This window comes from Barbus barbus (genome assembly GCF_936440315.1).
Source record: "Barbus barbus genome assembly, chromosome: 23".
Lineage (NCBI taxonomy): Eukaryota > Metazoa > Chordata > Actinopteri > Cypriniformes > Cyprinidae > Barbus > Barbus barbus.
The window spans coordinates 7,635,513-7,652,087 of NC_136751.1; the positions used below are offsets into that span (position 1 = coordinate 7,635,513).

General features: G+C 37.5%; 1 protein-coding gene across 1 annotated transcript; it reads right to left on the reverse strand.

Annotated features, from left to right (window-relative positions):
- Positions 1-28: 28 nt before the first annotated feature.
- Positions 29-10,952, reverse strand: LOC306842609 (lysM and putative peptidoglycan-binding domain-containing protein 2). The gene is made up of 3 exons (XM_079373573.1): positions 10,199-10,952; positions 9,021-9,355; positions 29-634 (listed from the first exon to the last, which is right to left on the reverse strand). The coding sequence occupies exons 1-3, from the start codon at positions 10,451-10,453 to the stop codon at positions 586-588; spliced, it is 639 nt and encodes a 212-aa protein (XP_079229699.1). The 5' UTR covers positions 10,454-10,952; the 3' UTR covers positions 29-585.
- Positions 10,953-16,575: the final 5,623 nt, after the last annotated feature.

Consider the following 16,575-nt stretch of genomic DNA (forward strand, 5'->3'; position numbering starts at 1 on the left):
TCTATAATCCAAAAAACAGGAAGCTCTTCATTTACAGAAGCATTTATTCTGCATAATCCAAATCAAACAGCACAGTAAAATATTTTTATTAAACCCCAACACACAAAAACACAACATTCACACCAACACAGCATTATTTATCCCTTTCAAAGCCACACATAAAGCTTTTATAGGCAAAAAACCCCCCCAAAAAAACAGATAAAATCAGCAGGCAGCCACACAGAGTCCGGGATGTTAAGTTACGTTACTGGACAGACAGCAGATACAATGTTTTATATGAGCAGAGGTTATCATAAGTTTGTGATCCACATGTGGATGGCTATTGCTCTTCCTAAAGAAGACAAGCTCGGCTGTAGCTTCTTTAATGTTATGCGAGATGGAGAATTGATGATAAAAGTCAGAAATAACATCTCTATAATACTGCTGAAGAAGGCAATGATGGACCTTCAGCACAAGAGTATGGCATGTGGTCCGGTGTTGCAGTTTGGGTAAAGATAGAATTAAAAAATGAGCAGGCAAACATGGATGGAAAGATGAAGATGGGTCATTGTCAGCGCTGCAGGTAAACAGATGAAGAAGAATCCATCAGATCTCCTGATATGATGACATTGAGCTTTCTGGGTCATCTTCCTCTCTGAAATTAAACACAAAAAACAAATATATATTTTTTTACAAACAGCTGAATAAATATACACACACACACAGCAAATGTGTCAATTTAATATGAAGCTTAAAAGAACAGTGAATTTTAATGTGAATTCCTTGTTGATCATTTTAGATATAAACTCCCACTATTGAAATATATAAGAAAACCTGGAAAAAAATTGAGTGTCCAACTCAAACCTTTTTCAGTAATCAAAGTTAACAGGGTTTAAAAAAAAGTAATAATAACTCTGTCCAATTGAGTTATCATAGGCCACGTTCTCATTGTTTTTGGCCTCTCCGATATGACTATAAAATAATAATACTATTGTACTGTAAAGCAAACAATAAGAATGAATGAATTTTATCAGACACACTTTAAGGTCTAATTCTCATCATTAACTACGACTTTTGCCTCAAACTCAAATTTGCTGATTAATTAATAGTTTGTAAGTAGTTAAAGGAACACTCCACTTTTTTTGAAAATAGGCAAAGAGTTTTTATATTTTTTCTATTTAAAACTTGACTCTTCTGTAGTTACATCGTGTACTAAGACTGACGGAAAATGACGCAGCGCCTGAAAATAGTCCCCAGCTAGGTAACTAGTTATGATATAGCTATCATTTCTACTTTCAGGCGCTGGGTAATATCATTGCGCCTGCTGCACCCATGGTACGGCAGCAAAGTTCCTTGATTATTACGCCAGAATGAGAGTATAGTTCCTAGACACATCGGCCTGGAAAATTGCAACTTTTCATTTTCCGTCAGTCTTAGTACACAATGCAACTACAGAAGAGTCAAGTTTTAAATGCTAAAATGTCGAGACTCTTTGGTCATTTTTGAGCGAGATGCTAACGGTCTAATCAGATTCAATGATCTATGCTAAGCTACGCTAAAAGTGCTACCGCCAGACCCGGAGACCGGCTGAATGGATTCAAAAACGGTAAAACTCAATTGTTTAACTCTTGGAGAGTTGGAAAATCAGCCTATTTTCAAAAATATTGGAGTGTTCCTTTAAGTTTAGGTATTGGGTAGAATTAGGGATGTAGTAGACTATGGTCATGCAGAATGAGCTTTATAAGAACTAATAAATAGCCAATATGTTAATAATAGGTATGCTACTAAGCAACTACTTAATAGTGAGAACTGTGTTACCATTTTATTTATTATATTTCACAACTGTAAAATTACAATATTGATATTTAAATTATATATATATATATATATATATATATATGTGTGTGTGTGTGTGTGTGTGTGTGCTTCACTCTGTGCGCACACTAATTACAGAGGAGAAAATTGTTTATTACGTTTGAAATATGGATAACAAAAACGCATGGATTCACTACAGGAGGCCTTTATTCATGCCCTGTAGCCGTGTGAGGCAAGTTTTATTATGGATGCACGCACTTTATTTGACGTCTTGTGGACTGTTTAATAGAAACACCCACCGCAATGATAACGCTTGGAATAGCCAGGACAATTTTTAGTATAACCCAGATTCATCTGAAAGAAGAAAGTCATATACACCATGGATGCCTCAAGTGTGAGTAAAACAGGCTAATTTTCATTTTTGGGTGAACGAACCCTTTAAATGTGAAACTAAAACCACCAGCAGGTGGCAGCAAGTCACTGTTATTAAGTAAGTCATTGCGATTGAACTAAATCATTTAAACGGTTGATTCATTCAGGAACGAAAGTCATGTTGCTCAGAGGCGCAAAAAAGCGTTGTGGCTGTTTGGAATTATTTTTATAGTCAAAATTGCCCGAAAACAGGCAATATGCTGTCTAAAACGTACGTCTCTTAATTAACCTTGTTTACTGAACTGTTGTATATATAAAAAAAAAATTTAAAAAAACATTTGTAATCAGGGTAATTTCAGAAAAAAAAAAAAACTCTTCGCGTGAAATTGATTAGCTATATAAAAATATATACGTTTTCTGCCTCCATGTCTTGAATTTTGTGATCTTTCTAAATGTATTTTTATAAACTGAATCATGCAGTGAAAGAACACACTCTACACTAGTCTAGACTTCACATAATACGTGCACTTTAGGTGTTTAGAATGGTTTTTGCTAAATACTCGATAATGTCAAATTGCACATCGTTAAAACAAAAATTACGATACTGAGGGACAGGTTATCATTAAACCCTTAGATAAAGCTAACTATTTTAACACTTTTTTTTAATTAATAAAGTGAATAATTTAAGATCTAACATGTATATTAATGACTCACGATTAGTGTAGTGTATCCCTATTGTTAAAATGATGAAAGAAAATGTTGTTTTAATTTTCATCCTATTGATCAAAACACAGTAGAACAGATGTTGCTTTCAATTCCAGATGATAAATCTTATGGAGTTGATCATCTAGATGGCAAATTGCTAAAAACAGTAGCTAATCAGCTTGCTCAACCAATCTTTCATATTTAATAGATGTTTGCTTAGTGGTGTATATCCGAATCTATGGAAAGAATCTAAAATTATACCATTACTTAAAAAGGAAAAAACAGACTTTTCAGGATCTAATTGTAGGCCAATTAGTATTCTTCCTATTTTGAGCAAGCTCTTGGAGAAAATTATTTTTAAACAAATTTTACAATATTTTAGAATCAATGGATTATTTACTAATGCACAACATGGTTACAGACCAGGACACTCCACAAGTACTGCTCTTATGCCTCATTTCCACTGAGCAGTACAGTACAGCACAGTACGATTCGTTACGGGTAACCCTGATCAGGCTTGTGTTTCCACCACCAAATACCCTTACCTGATAGGCGTGGTGTATGCCGGAAAGTAGCGATCAACAATAAAGCGCGACAATAAGCACAACTCTGCCTCTTTTATGTCATTTAATGAACAATAATAGCCATTATAAAAGTATAAGTACGAAGTATAAGAGGCTTATATAAGAGGAAATAAAGACAAAGGCAAACAATTCACAGTCAAACGTTTGCTACAAAGTCAGCACTGCAAGTTACTACGGTAAAGTTCAAAATAAATATAAAGTTAAACTTTGTGTTCAGTCAAAACGATATGACCAGGAACAAATAATGGGAAGTCGTGGCCTAATGGTTAGAGAGTCGGACTCGTAATCGAAAGGTTGCGAGTTCGAGCCCCCGGCTGGCAGGAATTGTAGGTGGGGGGAGGGAATGTCCAGCGCTCTCTCCACCCTCAATACCACGACTGAGGTGCCCTTGAGCAAGGCACCGAACCCCCAATTGCTCCCCGGGCGCTGCAGCATGGCTGCCCACTGCTCCGGGTGTGTGTTCACGGTGTGTATGTGTGTGTGTGTGTGTGGATTTGTTCACTACTCACTGCTGTGTGTGTGCACTTGGATGGGTTAAACGCAGAGCACCAATTTCGAGTATGGGTCACCATACTTGACAATACGTCACGACTTTTTTTTTTTTAAATAATACATTCATGGGACCACGAATGCCTGTTAAATATACACAAAACTAATTGATTCTTGTTTAATCACTATAGAGACATCAGAGCCAGCGGCAAATGTCGGAAGGACTAGTCGAGAGTAAGGCTGCTCGAGGCGGATACATGAGCACGGAGCACCCGGTGATTGCCTAGTTTCGAAATCGGCATAGCAAATTTTCAAATAGGCACTATATCGTTATAAATAAACCGCAGATTTGAGTTTTAAACAACTACATTCTCATCTGAAAACCTCTTAAAACTACATTTCATGACAGAATAACAAAATATTTAATATTTTGAAAATTACGCGGGTTTTTGGGCAATGACGTTTCACAGGTCCACAAAAACAGACAAACACATATTGAGAAAAGCTTATTTGTGTGAAAATATGAAAGTATAAAATACACATTTTTTGTGTGTTTGCGCACTCTTGATGTAATAAGCAGAACACAGTGGACGGGTGAAGGAGAAGCTTTATCCCCTAATATCACGCAAAAGTGAGGATTCTGGTAAACCAATCAACTTCTGCAGTGAGTTTAGCATCACCCTTTTGGTACCCTTTGCTGTGCTAGGTACCCCAATGAAAGGGTACCAAAAAGTGGTACGGTATGGTTCGCTATTTTGGTACCATTCACAACTTCTGACAATGGAAACGGACATAATTGCATACCGTACTGTACCGAACTGTACCGCTTGGGTGGAAGCGAGCCATTATACACATGACAGACGAATGGTTAGCAACCCTAGATAAGAAATTGGTCGGAGCTACAGCAGCTTTTGATGTTATTGATCATGAAATTGTTGTTGCTAAACTAAAATGTTATGGTTTTTCACTCACAGCTCTTGACTGGATTGAAAGTTATCTTTCTAATAGAAAACAGAGTGTTTCATAATGGATCTTTATCGGAGGCTAAAAATATCGACTGTGGTGTACCACAGGGTAGTTGTTTAGGTCCCTTATTGTTTTCCATTTTTATAAATGATTTACCATATGTTGTTGATAAGGCAAATATATACAATGTTTTCCACGGCTCACACATTAACTGAGCTTCAGGAAAATTTAAGTGATGAGTTGTTAATAATTCCGAAGTGGGTTCGAATGAATAAATTGATTTTAAATTTAGAAAAAAAACAAATGTATTGTTTTTAGTAACAAAAATAGTATGACTAAAGCTGCTGATTTGAATTTATTTATTAACGGGTTGACTTGACAGCTTGACAATACGTTGTCCTGGTCCAAACAGATAATATAGTAAGTACTATGGGAAAAGGTATAGCGGTGGCCAGGAAATGTTCTGCATTTATCCCACCTTCACTTTTAAAAGATGTGGTACAGTCATTAGTTTTATCGCATCTCAAGTACTGCCCTATGGTATGGTCAAGTGCTTCGGAGAAACACCTAAAAAAAACTTCAGATGGTTCAGAACAGATCAGCCAGGCTAGTGCTTCATTATCAGTTTCGGGCCAATGTTAGTGATATGCATAGAAAGTTGTGGCTACCAATGAAGGTTAAATTACAATTACGATTGTTGGTATATTTTTTACAAGGTATTCAAGTATCATACTTTTTTCTTTGAAAAGCTAGTTTATGTTGGACTTAGACGTGATTATAAAACACGTCAAGTGAGTAGGGATCAACTTTTTTTTTACCGCGTCCACAAACAAATTTGATTAAAACGATTGTACTTTATCGAAGTTCTGTTGCTTGGAATATGGTTCCCATAGATATAAGAAAGAGTAACTGTACATATGTATTTCAAAGAAAACGTGAAGATATGCTTATATGTAGACGTATATTTTAAGTGCTGCTTCTGCTAAGATGTATAGTTTGTGATGTTTGATAGTCAATTTGCTGTTTTTATTTTTTATCTATTTGTACGATTGTCTGTTCTGGATTGAGTTGAGGACCCCAGAAATACTCGTAACCACTCTGTGGAAGCTAAAGGGGATCCAAATAATCAATAAACAATTACGATATAGCGCAGACGATATATAGCACACATATACTTACAAGACTGCCTACTACAAGGCAATGCAATTGACTTCACATTCCATTTACAATGTAAATAAAGTTGAAGAAACATGACTGCAATTATTTTAATGTCTTTCTTGACTCATTATTTGTAAGTTAAAAGGGATTGTCCACCCAAAAGTCACAATTCTGTAATCATTATCAAACCAAATAGTTTTGGTTCCCATTGACTTCCATTGTATTTTGTCCATACAACTGAAGTGAATGGGAACAGAAATTGTTTGGTTACCAAATAAATATCTTTTTATATTCCCCTAACAATAGTCAGTCATACAGGTTTGAAATAACATGAGGGTCAGTAAATGTCAAAATTTTCCCTATTTTGACTTCTGGTAATTCCCCAAACAGGCTGTTTAAACCAGCATGTTTTCCAGTCAATAGTTTTTGGATTGACAGTTTCTGGGAATGCATATGGAGAAAACAACAACTGATGATCAGTGCTGGTCATCGATCATTTCCATGACTCAGTCACAGCCTTGATCTGATGAAAACATTACTTCTGTTTGATCGGTGCATGTAAAGGACAATGGTGTTTCAGTGTGAGTGTGTAGCAGAAGCATGGTTGAGCGCACATGTACTGAGGGTTTGACTTCCTTTCCAGAGATTCATGCTTAATTGAGCAGTTTTCTGCCATTGTGCTCATATCTCTTACACCGACTGAGGGAACATTTGTTCCCTCATCTGTTATCGAACGAATGAGGGAACATATTACAGGAAATTAATTCCAGGAATGGTTCACACAATAATCAAAATAATTCATTCACATTCACAATAGAATGCTGTTCCAGCGGATGACGTAGGACGTCAGCGTAGCATAAGCTCCAGTGAGAATATACTAGTCTCGCGAGAAAAAAAAAGTTTACAGGAGCAAAGGAAGAAAAGTTTCCTTACTTCAACAAAGGAAAACCAGTCTCCTCTTGGCTTATATCGAAGTCTGACAAGTCCTTGTTTTCTACTTCTAATTCATAACCAGTGTTTAGTTTTGCTCTCTCCTCTTCCGCATTCATCACTTTTCACTGGAGCGTACGCTATGCCCACGTCCTACGAATGTAGGTTTATCAAATTTGAAATTTGGATATTTTTTTTTTTTACAAAAATGCATTCACTACAAGAGGCCTTTATTCAACCACTGGAGCCACGTGAGGCACTTTTTATTATGGATGGATGCGCTTTATTGGACTTATTTTGGACTATTGAAAAATAACACCCATTAACTGCCATTATAAAGCCAGGACATTTTTAAATATATTTCCAATTGGATTTGTCTGAAAGAAATAAGTCATATACTCCTAGGATGCCTTATGGGTAAATTATGGGGTAATTTTCATTTTTGGGTGAACTATCCCTTTAAGTTTGAGCCTTCCTTTTTCTTGAGCTTCACACAGAGAACAGAGTTTAAAGAGATAGAAATGAAAATTCTGTCATCATTTACTCACCCTCAAGTAGTTCCAAACCTGTATGAATGTCTTTGTTCTGCCGAACACAAAGGAAGATATTTTGAAGAAAGTTTGTAACCAGGCTGTTTTGGGGCACCATTGACTTCCATAGTACAAAAAAAATAAAAAATACTATGGAAGTCGATGGTGCCCCAGAACTGCTCGGTTTCTCCCACATATCTTCTTCTGCGTTCAGCAGAACAAAGACATTCATACAGGTTTGGAACTACTTGACGGGTTACAACCTGCAATTTACTGCCATCAGCGGAGATGTGTGCCAAAATGCGGCATTTCTTGAGCGAATAAATGCATGGGTTTTTAGCTCTGAGACAGACTGGTTTTATTCTCAGAAACATGTCAAGTATATGTTTGTCTAAGAATATATGACAAACAACTTTCATTGCCCCATAACTATGGAGGACAACAAGGCTTCTCTCTAAACACTACTGCCTTATCCACTAAATGTGCACACACACAAATCTGGATTGATTCAGCTAAAATAAAAACTGCAGCATTTCAGACTGATGGACAGATTTCTTACCACAGGTCAGCAAACCTCATCTCTGCTTCAGTGAGCTTCCTACCCAGACAGCATTTTCACAAGTTTGCTGCTGACCAAAATAGTGCTCAGGATCATTTTTTAAAAATGGCGTGGGTCTTCTAAAAACACTTAAGATTTTAAATATGTAATTATATAAAGACTATTTTACTTAATATTTTTAAGTTGCATCACATATGATTATTAGAATATGACATCTTTAGCTTAGCAACATGCTACCATCAAACTCCTTATGGGAAATTTTCATTACTTTACAAGGTACATTAGCGTTCAAATGTTGTCAGTAATCTTTTTTTTTACAGTAAAATCAGCAATATTATTACAATTTGAAAACTGTTTTTTATTTGAATATTTTTTAAATATTATTTACCCCTGTGATGGCAAGGCTGAATTTTTTTAACAGCATTTACTCCAGTGTTCAGTGTCACATGATCTGATGACCTGACCTGAGCTCATATGAGCTAATTTGGTGCTCAAGAAACATTTCGTTTTATTATGAATGTAAAAAATGATGGTGAACAGTATAAATGTCTTGAATGACACTTTTGTCCAACTGAATGTGTCCTTACAAAATAAAAGTATTAATTTCTTTAAAAAAAAAAAGTACCTTACTGACCACAAACATTTGAAAGGCAGCACAAGTTATTTTTTTGTAGACAACACTGATCTCAAACCCCCCTGCATTGTTACATTCAGTAGCCCTCGTTCTAGCTATGTGGCAGGAAGAACATGTCTTCTGTAAATTAATAGACATAATGGTATAAAGTGTGTTAATTTTTAGTTGGGATGCTGCCTGAAAGTAGACAGCAAGGCAGCTTTCTAGGGTTTGGGACAGAGTTTCTGTTCATCGTTATTAAAGAGGTCAGTAGGTTAATTAAAATAAGAGAAGATCATGCCGGTCAAAGGTTCATTTACCTCCCACCATCCTCTTTCAGTTTGCGGGCAGCTTGTTTGGACTGTTTGATCTGTAAGTCCAGCCGGTGTAAGTAGTCTTTAGCTGACAGCTCTTCTACCTGCACGGGTCGGGTGTTGGGCTCCGGGGCGGCCGGTTCTGGTGGGGGTGATGGAGCGTCCATGTCCTGACTCATGCACGGAAACTCCTGCAGCGTGCTTCCCTCGCTGTCAGGTGACTCCAGAGACAATCCGTTAAAGAGGGAGCGTTTTTCTGACTTAACAGGAATATTTAGAGTGTTTCGCAGGAATATGCAGTCATTGCTGAATAGTTTATTGACTCGTTTAATTTGCTCCATCTGTGTAAATAAAGAAAAAAATAAGAACATGAAAATATAAAAAATAAAGTTTTATTTTCAAGAAACACAAATATATCTATATAGTGTTTGCTTGTTCAACACCACCAGTGTGTGTCTAATGTAACTAATCAAACTACATGAGCAAATATTTGTTTAGAGATCAAGAGCTAAGTTATAATATGTGATTTCCTTGGATGAATCCAGAAAATCAGTTTACACATATGTGATGTCCAAATCTTTCATCAGACTCGGTAATGGCATGATGTTTGGTATTTTGATCAATGAGTTTTTCACAATTTTCATTATTCATTACGTTTCATTATGTCTGCACGGCCGTATCATAAGAAATCATATCTTATATTTGTACAAAGTCCCAGCCTGGGCTGCATTTCCGAAAAGCATCATAAGCCTAAGTACATCGCAGAACCACTGCCACCAATGGAGCTACGATACAAAATTTGGGGATTATAGGACATGATACACAAACGTCACACGTATGATGCCTTTTTGACCTAAAATACTGCAAGACGTTTTCTGTTTTGAGACACAGCCTATGCAACAGCATGGGCCCAAACTTGCAGGTGCCCATGTCTACGATGGTCAAAAAAAGACCCCACGCTATTATGATGCACAACAACGTTGCCTAACTAGTGAGTTTACTAGGTTTTGAAACGTCATTGGCCCAAAAACTGCTGCAGGCGCTTATAGTGTCCAAAAATATGGTCTAGATAGGCAGCTCACTAGTAAATGTACAACAACGCTGAGCATGTAACTTAAGGGCATTACTAGGCCGTGGTTTCTTGTATGTGTGTGTTTATATTGATATGTGGCTCATATTCTTACCGTAACACCATATTTGAGCGCTATACCCTGCAGTGTGTCCCCGTCTGTTACCCGGTGCTCTGTGTATTTCTCTCCTAACGGCGCAGTGACGCTCGCGGTGCTGCCGTATGAACGCGTCTTTGTCCGGGCCAAACTCTGCGACAGTTCGCTGTCCGACTCCGAACCGGACCGGGATCTGGGGAACAACGGCTGTCCGTACCGTCCGCTTCCTCCATCCTCCCGCAGCGGAGGCAGCACCGGAGAAAACTCCGCCATCTTCAATCCTTTATTATTAAAGCTGCCGTGACGCGCGCGCTTCACCACCAACACACCACTATTATTCACAGGATACAAATACGCATGTTTCCAGCGTCACACCCCGAGCAGCGCATTTTCAGCGGCGATATTTAGAGGAAACGGGAAAGGTGAGTGATTTTTCCAGTCGCCATTGTCGTTACCGCGGGCCTGCCTGCGCGAGAGACGCTGTCCGTCCAGTGAAACCTGATCTCCGCGCGTGAGAAGATGACACCCCTGTCTAGCTGCAAGGTTACAAATGGAATGTGACGTCGCCAGGCAGTCGACCAATCAACGACGCGTCCCTTGCAGCGTAAATTCTCAAACGTGCAATAAATCTTATATATTTTATTTTTAATTTAAATAGTGTACATTTGTAAGCATCTATTTAGAAAGGAAAGGGGATACATTTTATAAGGATACTTTCAAAGTAAAAAATCACAAGCAAAATAGGCCTCCCTGCCTGCTTCAAAACAGGAGTAACTTACACGTTCAGAATATGTTATAGTAGAGTCAGTTTTAAAGCTGCTTCGTTTAGAATGTTGTGAGTTATTTGTTAAGAATCGCAGCTGTTCATTTGCGCTGACTGAAGAATTATAACACTCTAATGTGACCAAACAATTACAGGACACTCTGAAATGCTTTCAGATGTTATAGGATGAACTATATGCTCGTGACTTGACTGAACGACATTAGCCTACTGTGCATGCAGTGATCTACATAAGTCTGCTTATGCAGCCTATCTAATCTTAAACACTGACAGTAGGTCACAAAATATAAGCGTAAAGATATTAGTCGCTGCAGATTCCTCAGTTAACAAAAATAAATAAATATGTCTAAATTACACAATGGAAAATGGAGAAAATGGGAGGGGGGATAACGCTGAGATGTTTCTTGATTTTTTTTTAAACCTCATGACCTGGTTTGGGGAAAAAAAGAGGAAGCAGGTGTCTACAAGTTGCTGGTTTGTGGTTGCACAGGTTCAGTTGTAGGCGAGCAAACAATCAGAGGGGAAACAGATTCAACGGACCACAACATCGTTTCACTTTTAACAGTGCTCTCATAGGCCCTACATCTTTTCTGATTCCCAGTTATCTATTGTGCCTGCAAATTGAAACTCTGATGAGGGAAACTGGACTGTTGTAACTTTTTAGGTTGTTTTTAACTCCGTGTGTGCATTAGTCACTTCTCACAGTTGTGGCAATAAGCTTAATTCACTGTCCTGTTTTGGGCAATCTCTGGGATTCCAGTACAAGTACATTTAAAAGTGGTACAACTTCAAGTTTTAATTCCACCCGTTTAACTGCTGACTGTGATACTTATTTCTCAAGATTCCTCAAGATCTGCCACTTTTAATTTTAAACTGGAATGAAGACAAGGCTGTAACAATGTTCAATGGATTGTGGTATCATTTAACAACATACGGATAGATTAGCTGACAAAATGTTTCCAAAAGACTACACAAAAACTAGATACAAATGTTATCGGACCTTTAAACATTGCATGCCACAGCCTCATTTTTATACAGGGGTGAATTGCCCTAATGTGGGTCATTTTTTGCATTTTAGACTTCTTTGACATATTGCGATGTGTAGCCAAAACATTAAATCCACACCCAATATCGTTTTAAAAACCCCAGGATGTGTCGTAATCAAATCAAAAGATGAAAATCCAGATGACACATTTGTCAAAGAAATGACACAGAAGTGCACTTAGTGCAAGTCATCTGAGAAAATCTACAGCTTCCTAATGTGGGACAGTTGGGTTCCTATTTTGGGACACTGGAAAGTCTGTGATAAAATAAAAGGACAAATAAATCATCTTGATTTAGCCTATGTTGAATAGTAAAATCTTAAAACAAATTTTAGGCTAGATTCAACCTGAAGTCGTGCAGTGAACTGCTGTTAAAAACATAAGACCATTTTGCCTAATATTTTCTATTTTACTAAAACATCAAAAAAAAAATTTTTTTTTTAAATATATCTCCAGCCTGCACAAACTTTAATAGAAACAACCTGCAGAGGTTAACCCATTACATCTCTGGAAACAAGCAGTCATCATCATCATGTCCCCATCTGCAATAACTGTCACGATACAGGCTAGGAGACACAGAGGTATGTGGTCAAACAAGGGTATTTATTTGAAAGAGACTGAGGAGTAACGAGAGGTGAGTGAAGCACAACATGACAAGGTCCTGATGGCTTAGCTTGCAGTGACTGATTGTGATCTCTTGCAGGAATCCGGGGAGCGGTGGAGAAACTGGAACTTCTGAGGTAAGGAAGCACACACGTAAATACAAAGGGGTCTATCTTGGTTTAAGTATGTGAACAGTAGACTGGACAAGGAGGGAGTGTTGCGAGAGAGCAGATATAGACGGGCTTGATGAGGCAGCAGGTGCGAGGAATCAGAAAGCAGGTGATGAGCAATAACGAGGAGATCGTGAACAGGTGCGTGTGGAGACTGGGCTGGTGACAGAGACTCCCTGACAATAACAGCATTCTAATATTGCATAGCAACACTAAAACCCTGTAAATAACCATCTTTGTCCCCACCACACATTTTGGACTGACTGAAGTGCTGTCCCACTTTTCAAAACCATATTTCCTAAAGTGGGACACTAGGAAATTTGATTAAAATATAAAATACGTCGTTTATGTATACAAAGTTATACTATTTTTTAATGGACAAACATTTCATAAGCACATTAGCGCCAAAATTAGCGGGATTGTTTTGTTTAAAATTTCTTTATACTCTTTAATATCATGTTTGTCAAATCTCTATGTCACTGACCTTTGCATGGTCTTCACAAAAGGTGCTTCCCGTTTGATGATTGCTCCACCTTCATAAATGACTGTACATTTGAGAAGTAATATAATTTTGATCACATGACACCACAGCTTTGCTAGTCCATAGTTTCACTGGCTTTCATTTATTTACAGGTGTCCCACATTAGGCAGTGTCCCACTTTAGGGCAATTCACCCCATGTACAATTCTATATTGCGTCTAAACTGACTTCTGAACATCATTGAAGTTCTTAGCTTTGGGCACAAGAGTTTTGTCCCAAAAAGGATTGCTGCAACAAAGTTGTAAGCATTCTCTGGAATGGCATTGTGTGCCACATTATGTTTCTCTGGAATATCTAAGCCTGTTAACTGGAATGGGGCGTTCACATGTTCCTGGCCATATTGTATACTGTTCATCTGAGAGTATAAAGAACCGTTCTGCCCCCTACAGGAACGCACAGGTACAAGTGCACATGCATGGGATAAGATAGATGCATTCATTGCTCTAAATACAAACCAGAATGATTATTATTATTATTTATTATTTTATGTTGCCTTTGTATCTAGTAATTTGTCCCGACTAAATAAATGGCGTTTATATACTCTATGTGACTTTATTGTCAATCGAGGTTGCGGTCCTTAGGAGCAGCAGGTGCTGTATGTTACCCAATACCCTCAGCAGACAATAGACCTGCTGCTCTGCCTTACAGGCCTCCAGTGAAGCTCATTACTGGATGACTGAATTAATCCGCACTATGATTTGTTTATGTTTGAGCCTTTTGAATAATGTTTTCATAATGCCATTAGTGTATACCACTTCATACACACATGCACATCTATCCTAATAGAATAGAGCTGAGGTGTGGCAGAGGGTCACAGGGTCATGCATATTTAAACAGAGAAACTGAGGGCATCACATGATATTCATTGCACCTGCTTGCAGGTGAGAAGAAATGGACAGATGTTCTACTGGAGCACGTCTCCTAATTATGGTGGATGACTTCTTACAGACATAAAGAATCCCTTGCATTGATCATTAGAGTGGCAAATAAAGATTATTTAAGCTTTCAAAATGCCAGATTATAGGGTGTTTACTTTGTAGAGACAGGTTAAACACACTATGGCTGGATAACAGCATAATTCGCCAGCCTTTTTTTTTCTTGATGGAATGTTATTGTTCTTTATATCATGATCTTTATAATCTTTATATACATTTTTGGTGGTATTTTTATCTAAAACTACATAATGAATAAAAATAAAACTTGACTTGTAAATAAAATGTTCCTAAACCTTTTAAAAAAAAACTAGGCTAAAACAAAGCCTAGTTTTGTTTTAAAAGGTTTAGGAAAACAAAATGTCTAGAATTGATATCACAAACCTTTGAAGGATAAAATCACATAACATGACACTTGTTGTAAATACAGTTTTTTTATAAACAGTGTATTAATATGTAATTTTATAAATAGAAAACAAAGTGGGTTTCTGCAAACTTTTGAGAGTACATAAATAATATGTTTAGGTTACCACTGCATTGGTCTCTGGAAAAATAAGATGTGATTTATTTGATGTTATTGATATTTTCAAAGCTTATTAGCACTGCACTCTCATTATAAAAAGAATGTATTTTTTCCACCTTTAAAAAAATCCAAAGGCCACCTCAAGAAATTCACCCTAGTGCCAATTCTGCATCTACATATGGTTCCCTCCTTTTTATTGTCCTCAAGACAAAACCATAATTTTCAACCAAAATAATAGCACACCTCTTTTCAACAAGCTGCACGATTTGCCATTTTAATTCAGGTTCATTTGACAAACACTGTACTGCACTACAGTACTTGTAATAATAGTGATGCTTGGCTTAGCAGGCACTATTAAAGACAAATTGTGCGTGAGACAGGTGATGAATACAAATGTCAAGGTTTGTGTGAGCATAAGCAATCTGTGTCGGAGGGGTCACAGTGGTCTGTTTTGGATTCTGGGTGTTCTTACGGCAGGTGTTCAAGGGCCCTGGAGGATTATTCATCTGTCCGTTCTCTTGTGTAGCTCACGCAGAAGCCACACAAACACTCTTTCATTATTTATAGTTAATGAAGTGTGAAAACATCATCTGTATGCTATCAAACAAAGGAAAAAAGAAGTGTGCTGCTGTGTAGGCAGGGATTCATATACTGGTCATCTCATAATAGACTGATGTTGCCCATGGCCTTTTATCATTGGACGGTAGATAATGGAAAAAATAAGGGATGTTTCATGTCATTTTTGTTCTTTTATTCCATTGATCATCTCTTCTCTTTTTCTTGTCACTCACTTCAATTGTTATACAGTCATCTACTTCAAACATCAAAGCTCCTGATCAAACATAGGAACATGTGTCAGGTAAAATAGCTCTTTATTTACAATTCCTTGTTCAAATCTAACAAAGAATTATCAAGAGATCAGTCATTACAGTGTTTCAGTCGTACTATAGTACACATAATATAGTACAGTTATAACATAAAGCACCTCTTCATCCAAACTATTAAGCTGTCGCTTTTAGTTATGTCATTTGATGTGATTCACTGGAATAATGTAGTTCACTCACTCAGAATACAAGTATGCACTAATGTGGTTCGGTTTGGTGTATAGCTCAGAACTGATGGTGATCTTGTACCCGTTAATACTATCAGGTTTACACTGACCTCTACCGGTCGCTGCCGTTACTGCATGTAATTCGTCTTTCTGCGTGTAGGTGGCGCACATGAACAGATAATGACCTTCAGAATGTGGGGTTTGACAGCTTCTACAAACAGTAGGCTATGTCAGCACATTAAAAACTGTTATTTCCCGTTGAAAAAAGCACATTGCTAGTTAGCTGTTTGTGCACAACTGTTTGTGTGGGCTCCGTTTGTCCTGGGTTCAAATGAAATTATAAAGGAATAATTCCTGCCTCTTCATATGCATGGATGGATTCAGATGCTTCTAACCACAACCACAGTTTCCAGGTCAATGTTTAACTTCTGTCACACCTAGTGTTTGTCCTCTGCCTTACAAGGACATTTAATACAAAGGACTCGGTGTTTACTCCCATACTGGAGATGTGAGATCACACAAACACACACGCACATAATCTGTGTTAGTGTTAGTGTTGTTTCAACTGGAAAATTATTTTTAACATTTTACCCCCTAATTGTACCAAAGTTCCAGGTGGGATTCCTGGTATACCCTAGGGTTATGGGGACAAAATGTTCCCACAAAGTTAAGTTTAAACTTGTGCGGACATTTTTGGACACCTTGAAGAAACAAGCGTATAAATCATACAGAAAGTTGGTTTTTTTCTACAA

What these genes read in the sequence shown, in the direction of transcription:
- LOC306842609 (XM_079373573.1), bottom strand. Translation starts at nt 10,453, where the DNA reads ATGGCGGAGTTTTCTCCGGTGCTGCCTCCGCTGCGGGAGGATGGAGGA. An exon ending in CGCTCAAATATGGTGTTACG is followed by an intron (nt 9,356 to 10,198) that starts GTAAGAATATGA and finishes TTATTTACACAG; the next exon opens with ATGGAGCAAATTAAACGAGT. An exon ending in CTGAAAGAGGATGGTGGGAG is followed by an intron (nt 635 to 9,020) that starts GTAAATGAACCT and finishes GTTTAATTTCAG; the next exon opens with AGAGGAAGATGACCCAGAAA.